General features: G+C 35.8%; 1 protein-coding gene and 1 pseudogene across 5 annotated transcripts in view; one reads left to right on the top strand and one right to left on the bottom strand.

Annotated features, from left to right (window-relative positions):
• AXDND1 (axonemal dynein light chain domain containing 1) overlaps positions 1 to 16,118 on the top strand; it is a 119,461-nt gene that overhangs the window by 6,302 nt on the left and 97,041 nt on the right. For 4 of the 5 annotated variants that reach the window (XM_045547251.1, XM_045547252.1, XM_045547253.1 and 1 more), the window contains 5 exons: positions 7,741 to 7,861; positions 8,457 to 8,542; positions 10,003 to 10,059; positions 10,708 to 10,810; positions 11,687 to 11,808. In XM_045547251.1, the coding sequence (XP_045403207.1) occupies positions 7,741 to 7,861; positions 8,457 to 8,542; positions 10,003 to 10,059; positions 10,708 to 10,810; positions 11,687 to 11,808 (489 nt within the window). The remainder of the gene's footprint in view (positions 1 to 7,740; positions 7,862 to 8,456; positions 8,543 to 10,002; positions 10,060 to 10,707; positions 10,811 to 11,686; positions 11,809 to 16,118) is intronic. The other variant, XM_045547254.1, reaches the window with a different exon arrangement.
• LOC123634140 lies at positions 6,572 to 7,118 on the bottom strand (annotated as a pseudogene).

Genomic DNA, 16,118 nt, shown 5'->3' with positions numbered 1-16,118 from the left:
GCTCTATCAGTCAGAGTTCATGGCAGAAAATCACTCTAGATATTTTAAGCAGGAAAGAATTGAATGCAGAAAATTGGGTATTTACAAAATTTTTAGAAGGGCTAAAGGAGCTGGTATGAAGAGGTACCTGTGGGAATAACTCCCAGAACAGGATTGAATTGACCTCCCAAGAAAGCTACTGCCTCCAAGGTTGTCACAAGAGCTTTGAGTTCAAGAGTGTGCCCCTTGAATAGACATTTGTCCAAAGAACATAAAAATAGCCAATAAGCACATGAGAAGATGATTAACATCATTAGCCATTAAAGAAATGCAAATCAAAACCATGAGATACTATTTCACACCCACTAGAATGGCCATGATACAAAAGGTGGACAATAACAAGTTTAGGTGAGGATATAGAGAAATTCGATGTGTCATACATTTCTGGTGGGAATGTAAAATAGTGCAGCTCCTTTGGAAAAGCAGTTTGGCAATTCCTCAAAAAGTTGAATACAGAGTTACTTTATGACCCATTAATTCTACTCCTAGGTGTATACCCAAGAGAATTGAAAACATGTTTGTGCAAAAACTTGTCCATGAGTATTCACAGCAGCATTACTCATACAGCCAAAAAGTGGAAACAACCCAAATGTCTATCAATTGATGAATATATAAACAAAATATTATGTATCCATACAAGAGAATATTATTCAGCCATAAAAAGGAGAGAAATACTGGTACGTGCTACTGTAAGAATGAACCTTGAAAACATTACACTAAGTGAAAAAAGCCAGTTGCAAAAGGGCACATATTGTATGTTTCTATTTATATAAAAGTCCAGAATAGGCAAATCCAGAGAGACAAATTAGATTACTGTTGTCAAGGGCTGTGGGCGGAGAGAGTAGAGAATAACTATGGGTATGGAGTATTTCTGGGGGCTGAGGAAACTACTCTGGAATTAGATACTGGTGATATTTGTACAACTTTGTGAATATATTAACTTGCAATTTGTGAATATACTAAAAACTTGTAAATTGTATCCTTTAAAGGAATGAATTTTGTGGTATGTGAATTATATTTCAATAAAGAAAAATATACCCTGTGAGCTGTGATCCAAAGATTAGGAAGCTGAAATCAAGAAGTTGTCACTGCTGCTGCTGTTACTGCACTGACTCTCCAGACCTGGGTATCTGGAGGATGGATTCTAGAATGTTGCTTCAGAAAAAACACTTACATGATACTGTCAGGAGAATCAGCTAAAACGTGGCAGCAAAAATGGTTTCTGCCTCACTTCAACCTCCAAAATCTCACAAGAGTGCATCTAATTTGTGGAACTTAATTCACACCCAGAACCTTAGTTGCAAGGGTGTCTGGGAAGGTGCTTTTTAACCTCTTCAATCCAAAGAAGGGTTTGCTGTATATACAGCACTATTCTAGATTTTAGAAATATAACCAGACATTCCTCAAGAAACTTCTAATTTTACAATTCATATTACCCAAATTATCAGGAAAAGATATTATATATAGTCTATTTAAGAATCTTGCAAAAATTTTAAATACATTTTAGAAAGACTCAATGTTTTATTTTAAAAAGTTATTTGGAAAATTGATCATTCCCTGACAACTTCAGACAAAAGGCATGCTTATCTATATACCTAACTCAACCAGTGATGATTTGGAGAAAAATTTCAATCATGAACTCAGTTTAATAATCTGAGGGCTGGAGAAAAGGACAGGAAGAGGATTTCTTAAAATCTAATAAAATCCAGTTATTGTGTTATGGCCAAGAATCAAAGTTTTTTGGTTTTTGTTTTTAAATAAAAATAGATTTCCCAGAAGAGTAGAAGCTGGTGATTTACCACAACAGTTGTATTAAGAAATAAAACATATCTTTATGGTTAATGAAAAATTATATTTCAACAAATAAAAGGTGTTTCCTCTAAAAATAAATCAACTAATCACCTCTTAAAGGTCCCATCTCTTAATACTGTTACAATGGCAATTAAATTTCCAATACGTGGACTTTTGGGGGACACATTCAAACCTTTGCAATACCCAGTAATTCAATAATGTATAGAAGTACAAAAGTCTCCTAAAATGGCTTTTTGAGAAAATTTGACTGATAGTCACCAAACCAACATTTTTTAGAAAGGGGTGGGTGTGTATATATGAAGCATTCATTATTTTTAGCTAATAAAGCAAAGTTATATTGGCCAACTTCTCCAGCATTTATTGGTGTGATAGAAACTGATGATCCATCATACTGTCAGCAGGTTTTTAAGTGCTTTTTTGTGACTATGTCAAACCTGTAAGAGGGTGGAATAAACAAAGAATCATGAGGACTGGGAAATAAAGATCTAACATTTTCCCCCTGGACATATCCAAAAGAGCCAGAGTATCACAGTGCAACCCATCAATAGCCACCATGCCCGGCCAGAAATGTTTTTTACTAGTAATATTTACCTTTAAAAATAGTTTATGGTCAATATGGGGCACTAGAGTTGGCCTGTTGCCAACAGCCTTACAGGCCACATCAGCTGCCAGCTGACGTTGCTCTCAAAGCACACCTTCTCCCACAATTTCACCATATTGCAAACATTATAGTCATTCTAAAAGACAATTATAAAATGTCATTTCGTCCCTAAAATCTTCCTAGCTTCTCTTGGAATAAAGTCCAACCTTTTTAGCATTCCTTGCAAGGCTTTTTCCATGATTTGGCCCCTGTTTAGTTCTTAAATTTCAATGCCTTTGATCTTCACACTTCAACTAGATATACAGTCATCTCTCAGTATATGTGGGAGATTGGTTCCAACCCTGCACCCCAACACCAAAATCCATGCATACTCAAGTCCTGCAATATACGCAAAAAGTTGACCCTCTGTATGAGCAGGTTTTGCATCCAGCAAGTACTATATTTTCTGTGGTATTTGGTTGAAAAACAATCCATGTATAAGTGAACCCACGCAGTTCAAGCCTGTATTGCTCAAGGATCAACTGTACTGAACTTCTTTTGATTCTTTGGAGTTGTCCTGTTTCAGGGCCGATGTGTTTGCTGTTCTCGCTACCTGAAATACTTATGCTTTTTAGTTGCTTATCTAAATCCAAATCAGTTTTTTTGTTCTAATTGTCACTACCTCCTGAGGCTTTCCCTGACTCAGTCTAGATTGTAGTTAGGTGTTATTATTATTTAATAGTTATTCCCGTAACATTCTGTTCTCAATCATAATAGTTTCCATATTATACTTTTTTGTTTGTGAATCAACCCCTGTATGTTGAAAGCCCCACAATGGTAGGGACTGTGTCTTTTTTTTTTTTTTTTACAGTTCTATGTCCTTTTTATCTAGCATATTTTCTGTCACTTATAATATGCTCAATAAATATTTGCTGAAAAAAATTAATAAATTTTAGGCATTTCCATGTACAATCCTAGAAGCTGATATATGTAGTTTTGTCCTGGTTGTAGACATTGGATACACTCTCTGGTCTGGAATATCCTTGAATTTTAGCTCATACCAAATATGAACTCAAAAATTTAGTGTCTCTAGATTTGTGGGTTAAGTTTGGAGCCTTTGGACCTCAGATCAAGTTACAATTTCCTCAAATGAATGGCATTCCATAAGGGGTTTGCAACTCACCCTCCAGAGAGTCTCTAGATTTGTAATCAAGCAGACCCTTTAGGATGGCTTTGGATCACACTATTCTACCCAGTACCAGATATCTGCTTGCCTTATATCCCAGTTTATCTAAGTCAACACCAAAGTTAATGTCTCCAAACCATTCATCACTATCAAGATTGCAATCACCTCATATGGCTAGAGTTTTCTTTCTGTTTTCCCCACCTTTTTACTGGACTGGAAATGGATGATAAAACTGCAAAGAAAATTAAGGAAGAGATTAGCATAAGTCAAGACAGCAGTCACTCTTAGGGAGTAAGGGAGATTATGGGAGGATCATGTGAAAGACTTCTGGGGTAACTGGTAAAGTTTTGTCTCCCAACAAGGATATTCATTTCATAATAAATCTATAAGCTATATATTTATTTTATGCAGTTTTTGAATTTTATCAAATAAAACAAAAACATTTAAAAGTAATCAAAAGGAGAGCTTAACATGGTTGCTAGATACATGATCAACATATTCCTATACACTGGTAATCATCAATCAAAATAAAAAATCTCACGATAGCAAAGACAAAAACACTTAGATACGCTCAAAGGTATGTAGAAATAAATCTATCAAAAATCTATGAGACCTTTATGGAGAAAATTATGTGTCTTTGTTGAAAGACTAAAAGAAGACCTGAGTAAATAGAGAAGTGTGCCATGGTCATGAGTAGGAAGTATCAATTAAATAAAGATGGCAATTATCCTCAAATCTATAAATTCAATGCAATTCCAGTTAAAATTTCAACAAAGTTTCTCATGGGATTTGACAAGCTAGTTCTAAAATTCTCATGGAAGAAAAAAGGAACAAGGCGAGTTAGGCAATTTTGAGCAAATAAAGCACATTGCTGGTGATTAATACACTATAATACTGTTTAAGATATTAAACATTCAAAATTATGTTGCATATTTCTGAATATATCTATGTAGTAAACATAGATAAAACCATGCATGGTAATGATAAATACCAAATTCATGATAGGGAGGGAAGGATGAATATTTTTTAATCTGAAGCAATTTGGTTATGTCTATCAAATTTAGAAATGCATACATTTTGACCTAGCAATTTCACCTCTAGGAATTTATTCTGCAGATATACTCACATGAGAAATGGCGTATTGGCAAAAACATTCATTGCAATAGCAAAAGAATGGAAACAACTGAAATGTTTAGCAATTAGGGAATTAATAATGATATATCCATACAATGGAATACTACATGATGAGCTTTTTTTTTTTTTTGAGATGGAGTTATACTCTGTTGCCCGGGCTAGAGTGCCATGGCATCAGCCTAGCTTACAGCAAACTCAAACTCCTGGGCTTGGGCAATCCTCCTGCCTCAGCCTCCCAAGTAGCGGAGACTATAGGCATGTGCCACCATGCCTGGCTAATTTTTTTTCTATATATATTTTAAGTTGTCCAGCTAATTTCTTTCTATTTTTTTAGTAGAGATGGGGTCTCACTCTTGCTCAGGCTGGTCTTGAACTCCTGAGCTCAAACAATCTGCCCACCTCGGCCTCCCAGAGTGCTAGGATTACAGGCATGAGCCACTGCGCCTGGCCTACATGGCGAGTTTTTAAAAAAACTCATTATGTACTGATATGGGATGATCTCTATGATAGTTAAGTGAAAAAAGCAAGGTTTAGAACTATGTATAACTACATAAAAAGGGAGAAGGATACATATATTAGTTTATATAAGATGAACATAAGTGCCTGTTGCTCCTTGTCAATGTAGTATTTTATCAAACATTTTTTTATCCTTGCCAATTTGATGGTTGAAAAATGGTATCTCTGGTTAGTTTTAATTTACGTTTCTCTTACTATGTACAAGATCTACCATGTTCTCATTCATTTAAAATCTATCTGCATTTGTTTTTCTGTGAATATGTTTTTTAATGCTTAAGAGTTATTTGTATTTTCTGGGAATTGCTTAATTTTCTATTCAATCGATGTTTTTTTCTTATTTATAGGAAGACTTTATAGGAAATTGTCTTTTTGTCAGTGATATAACCTGAAAACTCTCAGTTTGTGAGCTTCCTTTTGCATTTGCTTTTGGTGGGTTTTGTCATGTAAAAGTGTATGCAGTTGAATCTACCAATCTTTTCTATTATGGCCTCTGTGCATAAAATCTTTTCAATGTAAATGACCCAGGTCATTGCTGTGACTTTAAATAGCAAGATGACTGTTATAGAAGTTTCAAAATATGGGTGATGATATGTGAATATTCCACAAATTTATTCTACAAATATTTAATTATGTCTGCCATATGAAAAGCATGGCTTCAGGTATTCTGTGAAACTCCAAGTGCTAAAAAGAGGGAGCTCAGAGGTAGAGGAGACTTATTTTGACTGGGAATGGCAGAACTATTTTCATGAAGGTAACACTCGAATTAGACATTGAGGATTTGGATATGTGAGTCTGGTGAAGAAGGCCTTCTAATGCTTAATGCTCGAGTAGGAAGCCATTTAGTTTATGAAAACAGTATTATAGGAAAGTTGAAGGTGAGAAGTCACAAAATTGAAGGAAAACCTTTAGTACTCAGACTTCTGAAAAATCTGAATTTAAGGCAGCTCTGGGGAATCCGGTAGAAGGATCTAACAGTCCGCAGGGGCATCATTGTGGGGATGAATTAATGCCTGCTGTTTTCTGTCTTGGAAATCTTCCCTTAACATTCAGTTGCTCGAGATTCAGTCTCTCAGTATTTATTTGGCCCAGCTTAGAACACTTGCCCATATCTTGGTTACCAGAGCCTTTTTTTGTTTTTTCACTTTTCACATTTCTTTATTTTGTTTTATTAAACTTCTAAGTTTGAAATAATCTTAAGACTTACATAAAAGTTGCAAATGTGATCAACTCTGGAAAATATTCCAGGGAAGTGTAGTGGAAGATAACTGATATGAGATTGGTTGTTTTTTTGAGCATTCTTAAGTTTATCTGGGCAAACGGGGGTGGGGTGGGGGGGGTGGAGCGTGGTGAGAGGGCCTTTTGGTGGTGGAGCGTGGCCTGTGCTGACGACGCAGCACCTGGCGGGGGCAGCAGGAACTTGATCTTGGAGTCGTGGAGCGGCTCGACTGCCCGTGGGCATCGCTTGCAGGCGGCGCTCTCCTCTGCCTCCACGATCTGCACGCGTGGGCACGAGGCGGGCGCCTGTGTCTTGGCAGCACTGGGTGGCGGTGCCCGCCGTGGTTAGGTCCCGATATTCCCAGTACATATTGTGGGTGCCGCCGCGGGAGTTGTAGCGCAGCCAGATGCCGAAGTTCTTCACCCACAGGGGGATTACTTGAACACCTGCCCACAGTAGATAAATTCCCCCGAAGACTTAATCTCCTTTAGCTGAGACACAAAGTATCAGAAGCAGGACTGGGCGACAACATGGTCAGGCGCAAAGATCTTCATGCGGTAGAGGGGCGGTGGATGGCATTTGGGGGTGGGCAACGTGCCGCAGGACTCCAGGGCACTCTCCGCGCCCGCGGGCCGCCCCCCACAAAAGATAAGACATTGTTAAACTGGCAGTGGTATGTCATCATTAGCTTTCTGTATAATGGTTTCAGAAGAGAGGTGTGGATGGAAATCAAACTGCAGGGAAGTTTCAGGAAGTTTGACATTTAACAGAAAGTGAGAGATGATGGATGGATTGATCAAAGGTTGATCATGATAACATGACAGCAATGCATAGTTAAGGGAAGATTTTTAGAAGGAGAAAAGACTTGTTATAGACCAAGGGGAATGTTCCAATAGAGTGAGAAGATACACAGAAGTTATAATTGATGAAATGAGATTCCTGAAGATACGGGCAAAGATGGCATCAAGGACCTAAGTGGAGGGAATAACCATAGGTAAGAGAATGTGTCTTACTTAACCTGAGATCGGAGGAAAAGAAAGCTTGTGATGTGAATGAGAAGTTTCAGGTGGAAAAGGGGAAGAATGTGGTGGAAACTCATGTTTAAATGCCTGTCTTAGTAAAGTATTCGGTAAGGAGATAAGTTTTGCTGACACAAATGAGCATTTTACCTACTAGAAGGACATGTGTGGACCTTACTCTTATTTAGTAGCCAGACAGAAAATTTATTTTGTAAGTATATTTTTCTTATTTTTTTAGGGACATTTCTTTTCTGTATGATGTTAAATATGTAAGAGGAGAGACTAGGGAGAATACAGTTTGTCCCCCACAGTTGGACCGTTCATTACAGTCAAGTGATGGTGTCATTGTGCCTCATAAGGTAAAGTATTTTACAAATAACCTTTTCTCCTTCTCTCTCCTTTTAAAAATCATTTCCCCGAAATATAAACCAATGTCATACTGTAACAACAATCTGCATTGCTTACCAGTCTTTGTAGCACTTTCCAATTATTTATTAAAAGGCTATTTAGCCAGAAAAGATCAAAGATACCTTATTTTAAGCCATTTTCCTAACCACAGCTGTCCACTTTAGAAAATACTGTATGGGAGACATTTTCTCCCCAAGAAATCTACATTTAAAGTAGAATTCTTATCTTTGGTATTTTGCTAAGTTGAGTTTTAAATTTCCTGCTGAATTTAAAAGAAAATAATGAATAAATTTCTGACTCTATGGGATATGTGTAACTAATACTAGAACCAAAGTTTTCTGATTCATGGTTATTTTGGAGATTTGTGCTCTACTTCATTTTTTGTTGTTTGCTATGACCCATATTACTAATATTGTTATTTCTCTAATCAAAACCTCTCAACTTAATAAATAGTATCCCTTTGGGTTAGGAGTTAGGACTTGTGGAACTCAATTTTTTTCACCTATTAATGTATTCATTCTTTCCTTTTTGTTTGTTTTTTTAAAGCCAAAGACACTAACAGATACTTTAATTCCTGAAGAATTTCATATTGTGTCAAATACAGGAGTTTCAGGTTTGGAGTGTTATGATGAGTGAGTACTGTGATATATATTGAATATCTGACAAGTTGATACCGTTTCCTCCTTCCCAGACGTAGAAGACTCTGAGGACAGTGTACTCATGTTCCTGGGCAGTAGCTACACTGAACTGAGGAAACATTTGGGCTAGCCATCCTAATACAATTTAAGAAAGATACATAAAAAAAGAATTAGTGAAAAGGACTTAAAGAGTTTGGGATTTTAATGATTAAATTGTTTTCTATCTTTTCGTGCCGTTTAATTTGGAATTTTTTAAAAAATGGAAGTTTGTTCTTAGTGCTTGACTATGCCCTTTAGGAATGGTTTTGAGCAATGACCATGGAGACAAAGGGAAGAAGACTTTTAAGCCAGAATCTCATAAGACAGCAGTCCCTAACCTTTTTGGCACGAGGGACCAGTTTCATGGAAGACAGCTTTTCCAGGGATGGGTGGAATAGGGGTTGGAGCTCTGAGCCTGATCCTTAGCAGGCCACCAACTGGTACTGGTCAGTAGTCCCGGGAGGCTGGGGACCGCAATCATAAGATAAGCTTCAGGCCTTCGCTTTACACTGCAAACTGATTATCTTGTTTTCTTTGATTCTTCTTTATGGGATTGAAAATGGGATCTTACTTTTATTTTCTGAAATAACACTTGAATATTCATAGTTTAAAAAACTAGAACTTTAGACTAAGTTTGTATAATAAAATATCCAGAGGCTGTCACTGTTTTTATCTTATGTGATGTGTATGTTATGTGTCATTTCCTCATGATGGTGGGTTTCAGAACAATATTTTGCCAAAGAACTAAATGGAACCCCTTTTGGGGTAACTTTTTATATAATTTCAAACTTAAAGTTGCAAAAATAGGAAAAGGAATGTCCATATACCCTCTGTCCTGATTCACTGGGCGTTTACATCTTGCCTCATTTGTTTTTATATACACACACACATACACGCACTCATGTACATATTTTAAAACATTCAACATGGCCCTCCATTACCAAGTACTTTAGTGTATATTTTCTAACAACTACTGAGTTACAGATCTTTTGATGACTTTTTTTTAGCTTCCTCATTTCTTCTATATTTATTAGTTGGCATTTTACCCTATGGACTCATGGATTTCTATTTTATTTGATGGGTTTTAATTCTTTATTATTATTTATTTTGATGCTCAAATTTTTCCAGATTTAGCAAAGGGAAGCTCTTTGAGCTGGCTTTTATGTTATTTTGACATGTCCCCATCATTATTTGAACACTTCCTTATTTTCTGGCTCGATAAGATTTCTAGGTTCAGCTTGTATTTCCCAACTCCAGCCCTGGAATGAGCCAGGAGTCATTTTTCTAAGAAGTACTAATTCCTTTTAGTGGATAATGGTACTTAGAAACCAAGATTCTGGGTGATAAGTGTGCTAATTGGTAAATGGGCCAGAACATATTTTGAAAATAACATTTACCTGTCTTATTTATTGCAGCAAATATACTACTCTCCTCACAGACAGTGAGAACAGGCTATTGCTGTTCCCATCCATGTAAGTACAGCTTATTTTCTAAAGTGTATCTCAGAAAGAACAACTATGTACATATATATTACTTTTCCTTGGTACTTTATTAAACAAAAATATTAAAATTAAAGCAGAAACCCAAGACAATAATTGCCCACAATTCCACATCTAATCAGTGTTTGCCTTTGTCTAATTGTGTGTTCAATTTTACAGATTTATGCATTTACATATATAGCATAATATTTAAGTACTATCAAATACTTTTATATTATACATTTAACCATTAGTATTTCTCCATTTTGCTACAGTTTTTTTCTTCTTCTTATCTTTTTCTCTCTTCTTCTCTCCATTATAAGGCAACCAATGTTAACATTTGGTGTTTCCTTCTCCACATTTTTTTTTATGTTCTTGCAATCCTGTACAATAGGTATACAGAATTTTAGGGAGGAGCATTTTTTTCTTTTCTTTTCTTTTTCTTTTATTTGCATTTTTCTTGCCCTTTTTCACTGTATTACTGATGTCCCAATAGGTTAATGGATACATATCTAATACTTTAAAATACAGTCAATATTCTATGGTATATATATTCTCTTTACATGTATTATATTCTTTTTGCCACTTGAGGGTGACCTGTTATAATGCTGATTACATAGGTCTGTCACCTTAATCTTTTAGGAAACCTAATAAAAGAGTAGAAGTTGTCAAGCTGAATGATGTGATGGATACTATGCTAGAGAAGGCTGGTATGGAAATTCAGGAATATACAGGACCAACCAAGGTAATTGCAAAGATCAGGGTAACCTTATAACCTAAGCATGCCCTCTGGAGCAGAATGCCTGGGCTGGAATCCTGACACTGCCATTTATTAGCTGGTGACCTTGGGCAAGTCATTTAATGCATTTGTGCCTCAATTTCCTCATCTATAAATTAGAGATAATAATAGTATCTACTTCATAGAGTTTTTGTGGAGATTAAATGACATAATAAATGTACAGTACTTAGAACAGTGCCTGGCATGTGGTAAACACTGTAAAATTAATTGTATTTGTTATTTCATTGAACAGAAGGTACTTTCTCTTACCTATACATAATAGAGTTATCAAAATCAAGAAATTTAATGTTAATATGACAGTATTATTTAACATAATCCACAATCAAATTTCATATTTCATCAATTGTCCCTATAATGGCTTTTATAGCTACTTTTTACACCAATGTAGGATCCCAGGATCACACAATGCTTTTAGTTGCCCTGTTCCTTTAGACAAAGTTAATCTGAAACAGTTCCTCAGCCTTTCTTTGCTTTTTTTTGACCTTGATATTTTGAAGGGCACAGGCCATTCTGTAGAATGTTCCTCAATTTTGGTTTGTCTGATATATACTTGTGATTAGATCAAGTTTTGTATTTTAGCAGGTATAACATAGAAGTGATATTGTGACCTCAGTGCATCGTATAAAAAGGCACATGATTAGACAAATCATATATCACCTTTGTATATGTGTGTGTGTGTGTGTGTACATTTACATGAAAATGTAAGTGAAATAAATTAAGGTGTTTCTAAAACTTACTCACATTCAGGGTGCTTACCTCCTAAAATGGTTTTTACTGATAAGACTTTAGTAGGTACTGATTATGTTACTTATCTTCTGCCAGATGCACAAACTACTACACATGTTGAAGAAGGAACAGACCATTTACAATACAGTATTTCATGAACTTATTAGACAAGTCAGTGTGGACTGTGCAGATAGAGGAGAGCTACTGTCTAAAATCAGGTTAGAGCTATTATTGGGAATAGTCCAGTTTTCTTTTGAATTTTATATTAGAATTTTGTTTATATCTATTTTTGAGAAAGCCACAATAGTATACTTCTCTATTCTACTACTACTAAGGAACCTAATTGCATTTTTATTAAATTCTCTATAGTGAAAATATAATATAGTAGTCGAGAACTTCCTTAAGATGATTTCTATTTGGATGTTTGACATTATATTTTTTTATGATTGGGAAATAATGTAAAAAGTATAGGTTCTGAAGTCAGACTGATCTGGTTTCAAATCTTCATCGAGGTGTGTGACCTTGGTAAAAATCTGAGCCTTAATTTTTTTATATGTGAATGAAGATAATAGCTACTGTGTAAGTTTTCATTTGTCTATTTGTTTATTCATAAATCAATGATATTTGTTGAGTATCTACTCTGTGCCCAGCATTGAGATGCTTCATAGGGTTGAGGTGAAGTTTAAACAAGAACATAGAAGTAGGTACTCAATAAATATAATTATCCTCAATGATGATAAATACTATTTTTACTATAATTCTTTTTATGACTATTTTACTTCCCCAAAAGCTGAACAAAATAGTAGAATCAGACTACTTGGGTTCAAATTACATACCTGTAGCTCACTTGCCATGGAACCACAGGCAAATTATTAGATCTCCCTAATAATATCAGTTTCTTCTAAATGGGATTTAATAGTATCAGTTTGCTTGATTTGAGAGAGAGCAAGAGGGGGTGAACCCATTCCCACAATAATAACGAACCCATTCCTGCAATAATGGCATTAGTACATTCATGAGGATGAAGCCCTCATGACCTAAATGTCTCTTAAAGGTACTATTTCTTAATACCATTACAATGATAATTAAATTTTGACGTGAGTTTTGGAGGGGACAAACATTCAAACTATAGCAGTTATTTTGATTGGTTGGTAGACATTGTGAATTCTACCTTACTGTATACTGTATATTTTGGGACACAATTAAGTTATTTAAAAAGAGTTCGATCCTTTTAGGTCTGTAGGTGGGACTAGAACCATGTTTAATTTAGGGCTAATTAATTCTGAATAACAAGGTACAACCATATCTAATTCCATTAATAATGAGTTTGTATAGTCTGGTTGTTTGGAAGAGGCACTATATCTAGCCCTTTGTGAGTGCTGTGCACTCTTACCTCTGATTCTTTCAGGTAATTCTTTCTCTAATCTTATGTAGTTTCTTCACTTCTAATGCCTTGATCAGTACTTAGCTGAACCCTTGAGGGGGACTTTCTGTAGATCCTGTGCAGCTCTTTTCTTTCTGGTACTCTGCCCTCAGGACTCTGGCCACTTTCCCCTCTGTAGTCTCTTAGCTCTGTCTCCTTAACTCATGGAAGCCACTGGGGTCCTCCTGGATTTCTTCTTGCGCTATAGCCTGGAAACTCACCGACAACACTTGCAGTGTTCACCTTATTTATTTCTGGTCTCTCAGGAATCACTTTCCTTCATTGTCTGATATCTAGTGTAGTAAAAATGATTTCATATACTGTGTACTTTTCTTGTTGTTCTTTCAGATAGGAGAGTAAATTTAGTTCCTCTTGATTTCTTGTATATTTCCTGTACCAATATCTATACCACAATTCTATATATAGATTAATGTCTTTCATAAGTTTTGGAAAATTATCAGTGGTTATCTCTGACTAATGTCTATACTGTACTCTCTCTGTCATCACTTTCTGGAACTTTGATTAGATTTATATTAGATATTCTCATTCTATCCTCCTTGTCTCTTAATCTCTTTTTCATAATTTCCATCTTTTCTCTGTGATACATTCTGAGTAATTTTTTCTAGGACATTACTGCCTTCTTTAGCTGTGTCTGTTCTGCTGTAACCCATCTGTTGTTAATTCAGCAATTATATTTTTTCTCCTAAGATTCTATTGGTTTGTGTCCATATGTGTCTCATCATATATAATAATTTTTAATTGCTTATTTTTGGATTCCAACTTCTATTTCTCAAATATTTCACACATAGTTTGACATTCCAATTCTGATAATTTTAATATATGGAGAACTTTAATATCTAAATCTACTGTTTGTTGTTTCTTCTGAGTCTCATTCATGGTTGATTTACATTAGTGTTTTGCAGTCTTTGTTTGTGGAGCTATTATTTGGCTGATCTGAACCATAGAATCCTCAGGGTATAAATCAGGGATGCTTTCCTGAAGACAGCATTTGCATTTGCTCCCTTCTGGAATCTGGCCTTCATGCAGTAGTCCTATTCTTGCCCATGTTTCTCATGTTAAAGTGGGTCCAAGTCTTAGTCTCTCAGTCCTAGTGTTATTAGGTTGGTGCAAAAGTAATCACAGTTTTAGCATTCTTGAAATTTGCCCTTTGATATTGGAATATATTCTTAAATAAATGTGGTCATGTTATACATCATTTTAATGCGCATTTCTCGCTTTATTTTTTTTCCCAACACAATTACATTTCAGCATTTTTCACTTTATGTTTTTTTGCTAATGACTTGTTACTTGCTATTTATTTTAGACTATGGAAATGATGTTAGACAAAAAGCAAATTAGAGCAATTTTCTTATTCGAGTTCAAAATGGGTTGTAAAGCAACAGAGACAACTTGCAACATCAACAATACAGTTCGCCCAGGAACTGCTAATGAACATACAGTGCAGTGGTGGTTCAAGAAGTTTTGCAAAGGAGACAAGAGCCTTGAAGATGAGGAGTGCAGTGGCTGGTCATCAGAAGTTGACAATGACCAATTGAGAGCAATCATCGAAGCTGATCCTCTTACAACTACATGAGAAGTTGCCGAAGAACTCGATGTCGACCATTCTATGGTTGTTCTGCTGTTGAAGCAAATTGGTAAGGTGAAAAATCTCAATAAGTGGGTGCCTCACGAGCTGACCAAAAATAAAAAATATTGTCGTTTTGAAATGTCATCTTCTCTTAATGTATGCAACAACAACGAACCATTTCTTGATTGGATCGTGATGTGCCACAAAAAGTGGATTGTATATGACAACCGGCTATGACCAGCTCAGTGGTTGGGCTGAGAAGAAGCTCCAAAGCACTTCCCAAAGCCAAACTTGTACCAAAAAAGGTCATCACTGTTTAGTGGTCTGGTGCCGGTCTGATCCACTACAGCTTTCTCAATCCCAGCAAAACCATTGCATCCGAGAAGTATGCTCAGCAAATCGATGAGATGCACTGAAAACTGCAATGCCTGCAGCAGGCATCGGTCAACAGAAAGGGCCCAATTCTTCTCCACAACATGCAACTGCATATCACATAACCAATGCTTCAAAAGTTGAATGAATTGGGCTATGAAGTTTTGCCTCATCCGCCGTATTCACCTGACCTTTTGCCAACCAACTACCACTTCTTCAAGCATCTTGACAACTTTTAGCAGGGAAAACACTTCCACAACCAGCAGGATGCATAAAATGCTTTCCGAGAGTTCGTCGAATCCCTGAGCACAGATTTTTACCCTGCAGAAATAAACAAACTTATTTCTCATTCTCAAAAATGTATTGATTATAATGGTTCCTATTTTGATTAATAAAGGTGTGTTTCAGCCTCGTTATAATGATTTAAAATTCTTGAACCAAAACCGTAATTACTTTTGTACTAACCTAAAAAATTTTCCTGGGGGCAACTCTGACCTTGGGTTTGCTTACTGAATACTGCTTACAACTCCTGTTCCATTTTGAATTTATTGTCTTTTGTTTGTTCTTTTTGTTTTCCATCATTAGAGGCTTCTATTTCTTCCTGCATGTTCAATAATGCTTTGAAAAACATGCTGTCTTATAGATCTAGTTGTGTTGTAAATGGGAGGGCCCTTCAGAGTATCTACTCCCTATGTTGTTAAGAGGAGAAATACTAAATGGATGGCTTTCCAATGTATGAGCTGCATATGGAGCTGATAAACTCCCTCTCACTTTAAATGTTTATAATTCTTTCTCTCAGTGGGTGAGAAATTAAACTAAATGACCAGTCCAACTCAAAGATATTGCAATTCAAGGACCTCAGGCTTAGGGTATAACACCTAGATCACTTTTAATACAAATGAATACTACTCAGGTATAGTATTTATAATTTATCATCTATCATCACTTCCAAATATTTTGTTTGGTTTTATTCAGAAGCAAAAGAAATTACCTCTTGGCATTACATTTTGGGAAAAGTAGCTTTATTCAGAACTGAACTATTTATAAAAATCTCACTATATTCAAGGCACTCTGTTAGATGTTGTAAAGATAAAAATATGTAAGACATGGTTTCTGTTCTCACAGAATTTATAATCTAGAAGAAG

This window comes from Lemur catta, chromosome 3 (assembly GCF_020740605.2).
Source record: "Lemur catta isolate mLemCat1 chromosome 3, mLemCat1.pri, whole genome shotgun sequence".
NCBI classification, from domain to species: Eukaryota; Metazoa; Chordata; class Mammalia; order Primates; family Lemuridae; genus Lemur; species Lemur catta.
The sequence above is the reverse complement of the archived record's forward strand: the minus strand, read 5'-3'. Positions and strand labels throughout refer to the sequence as shown.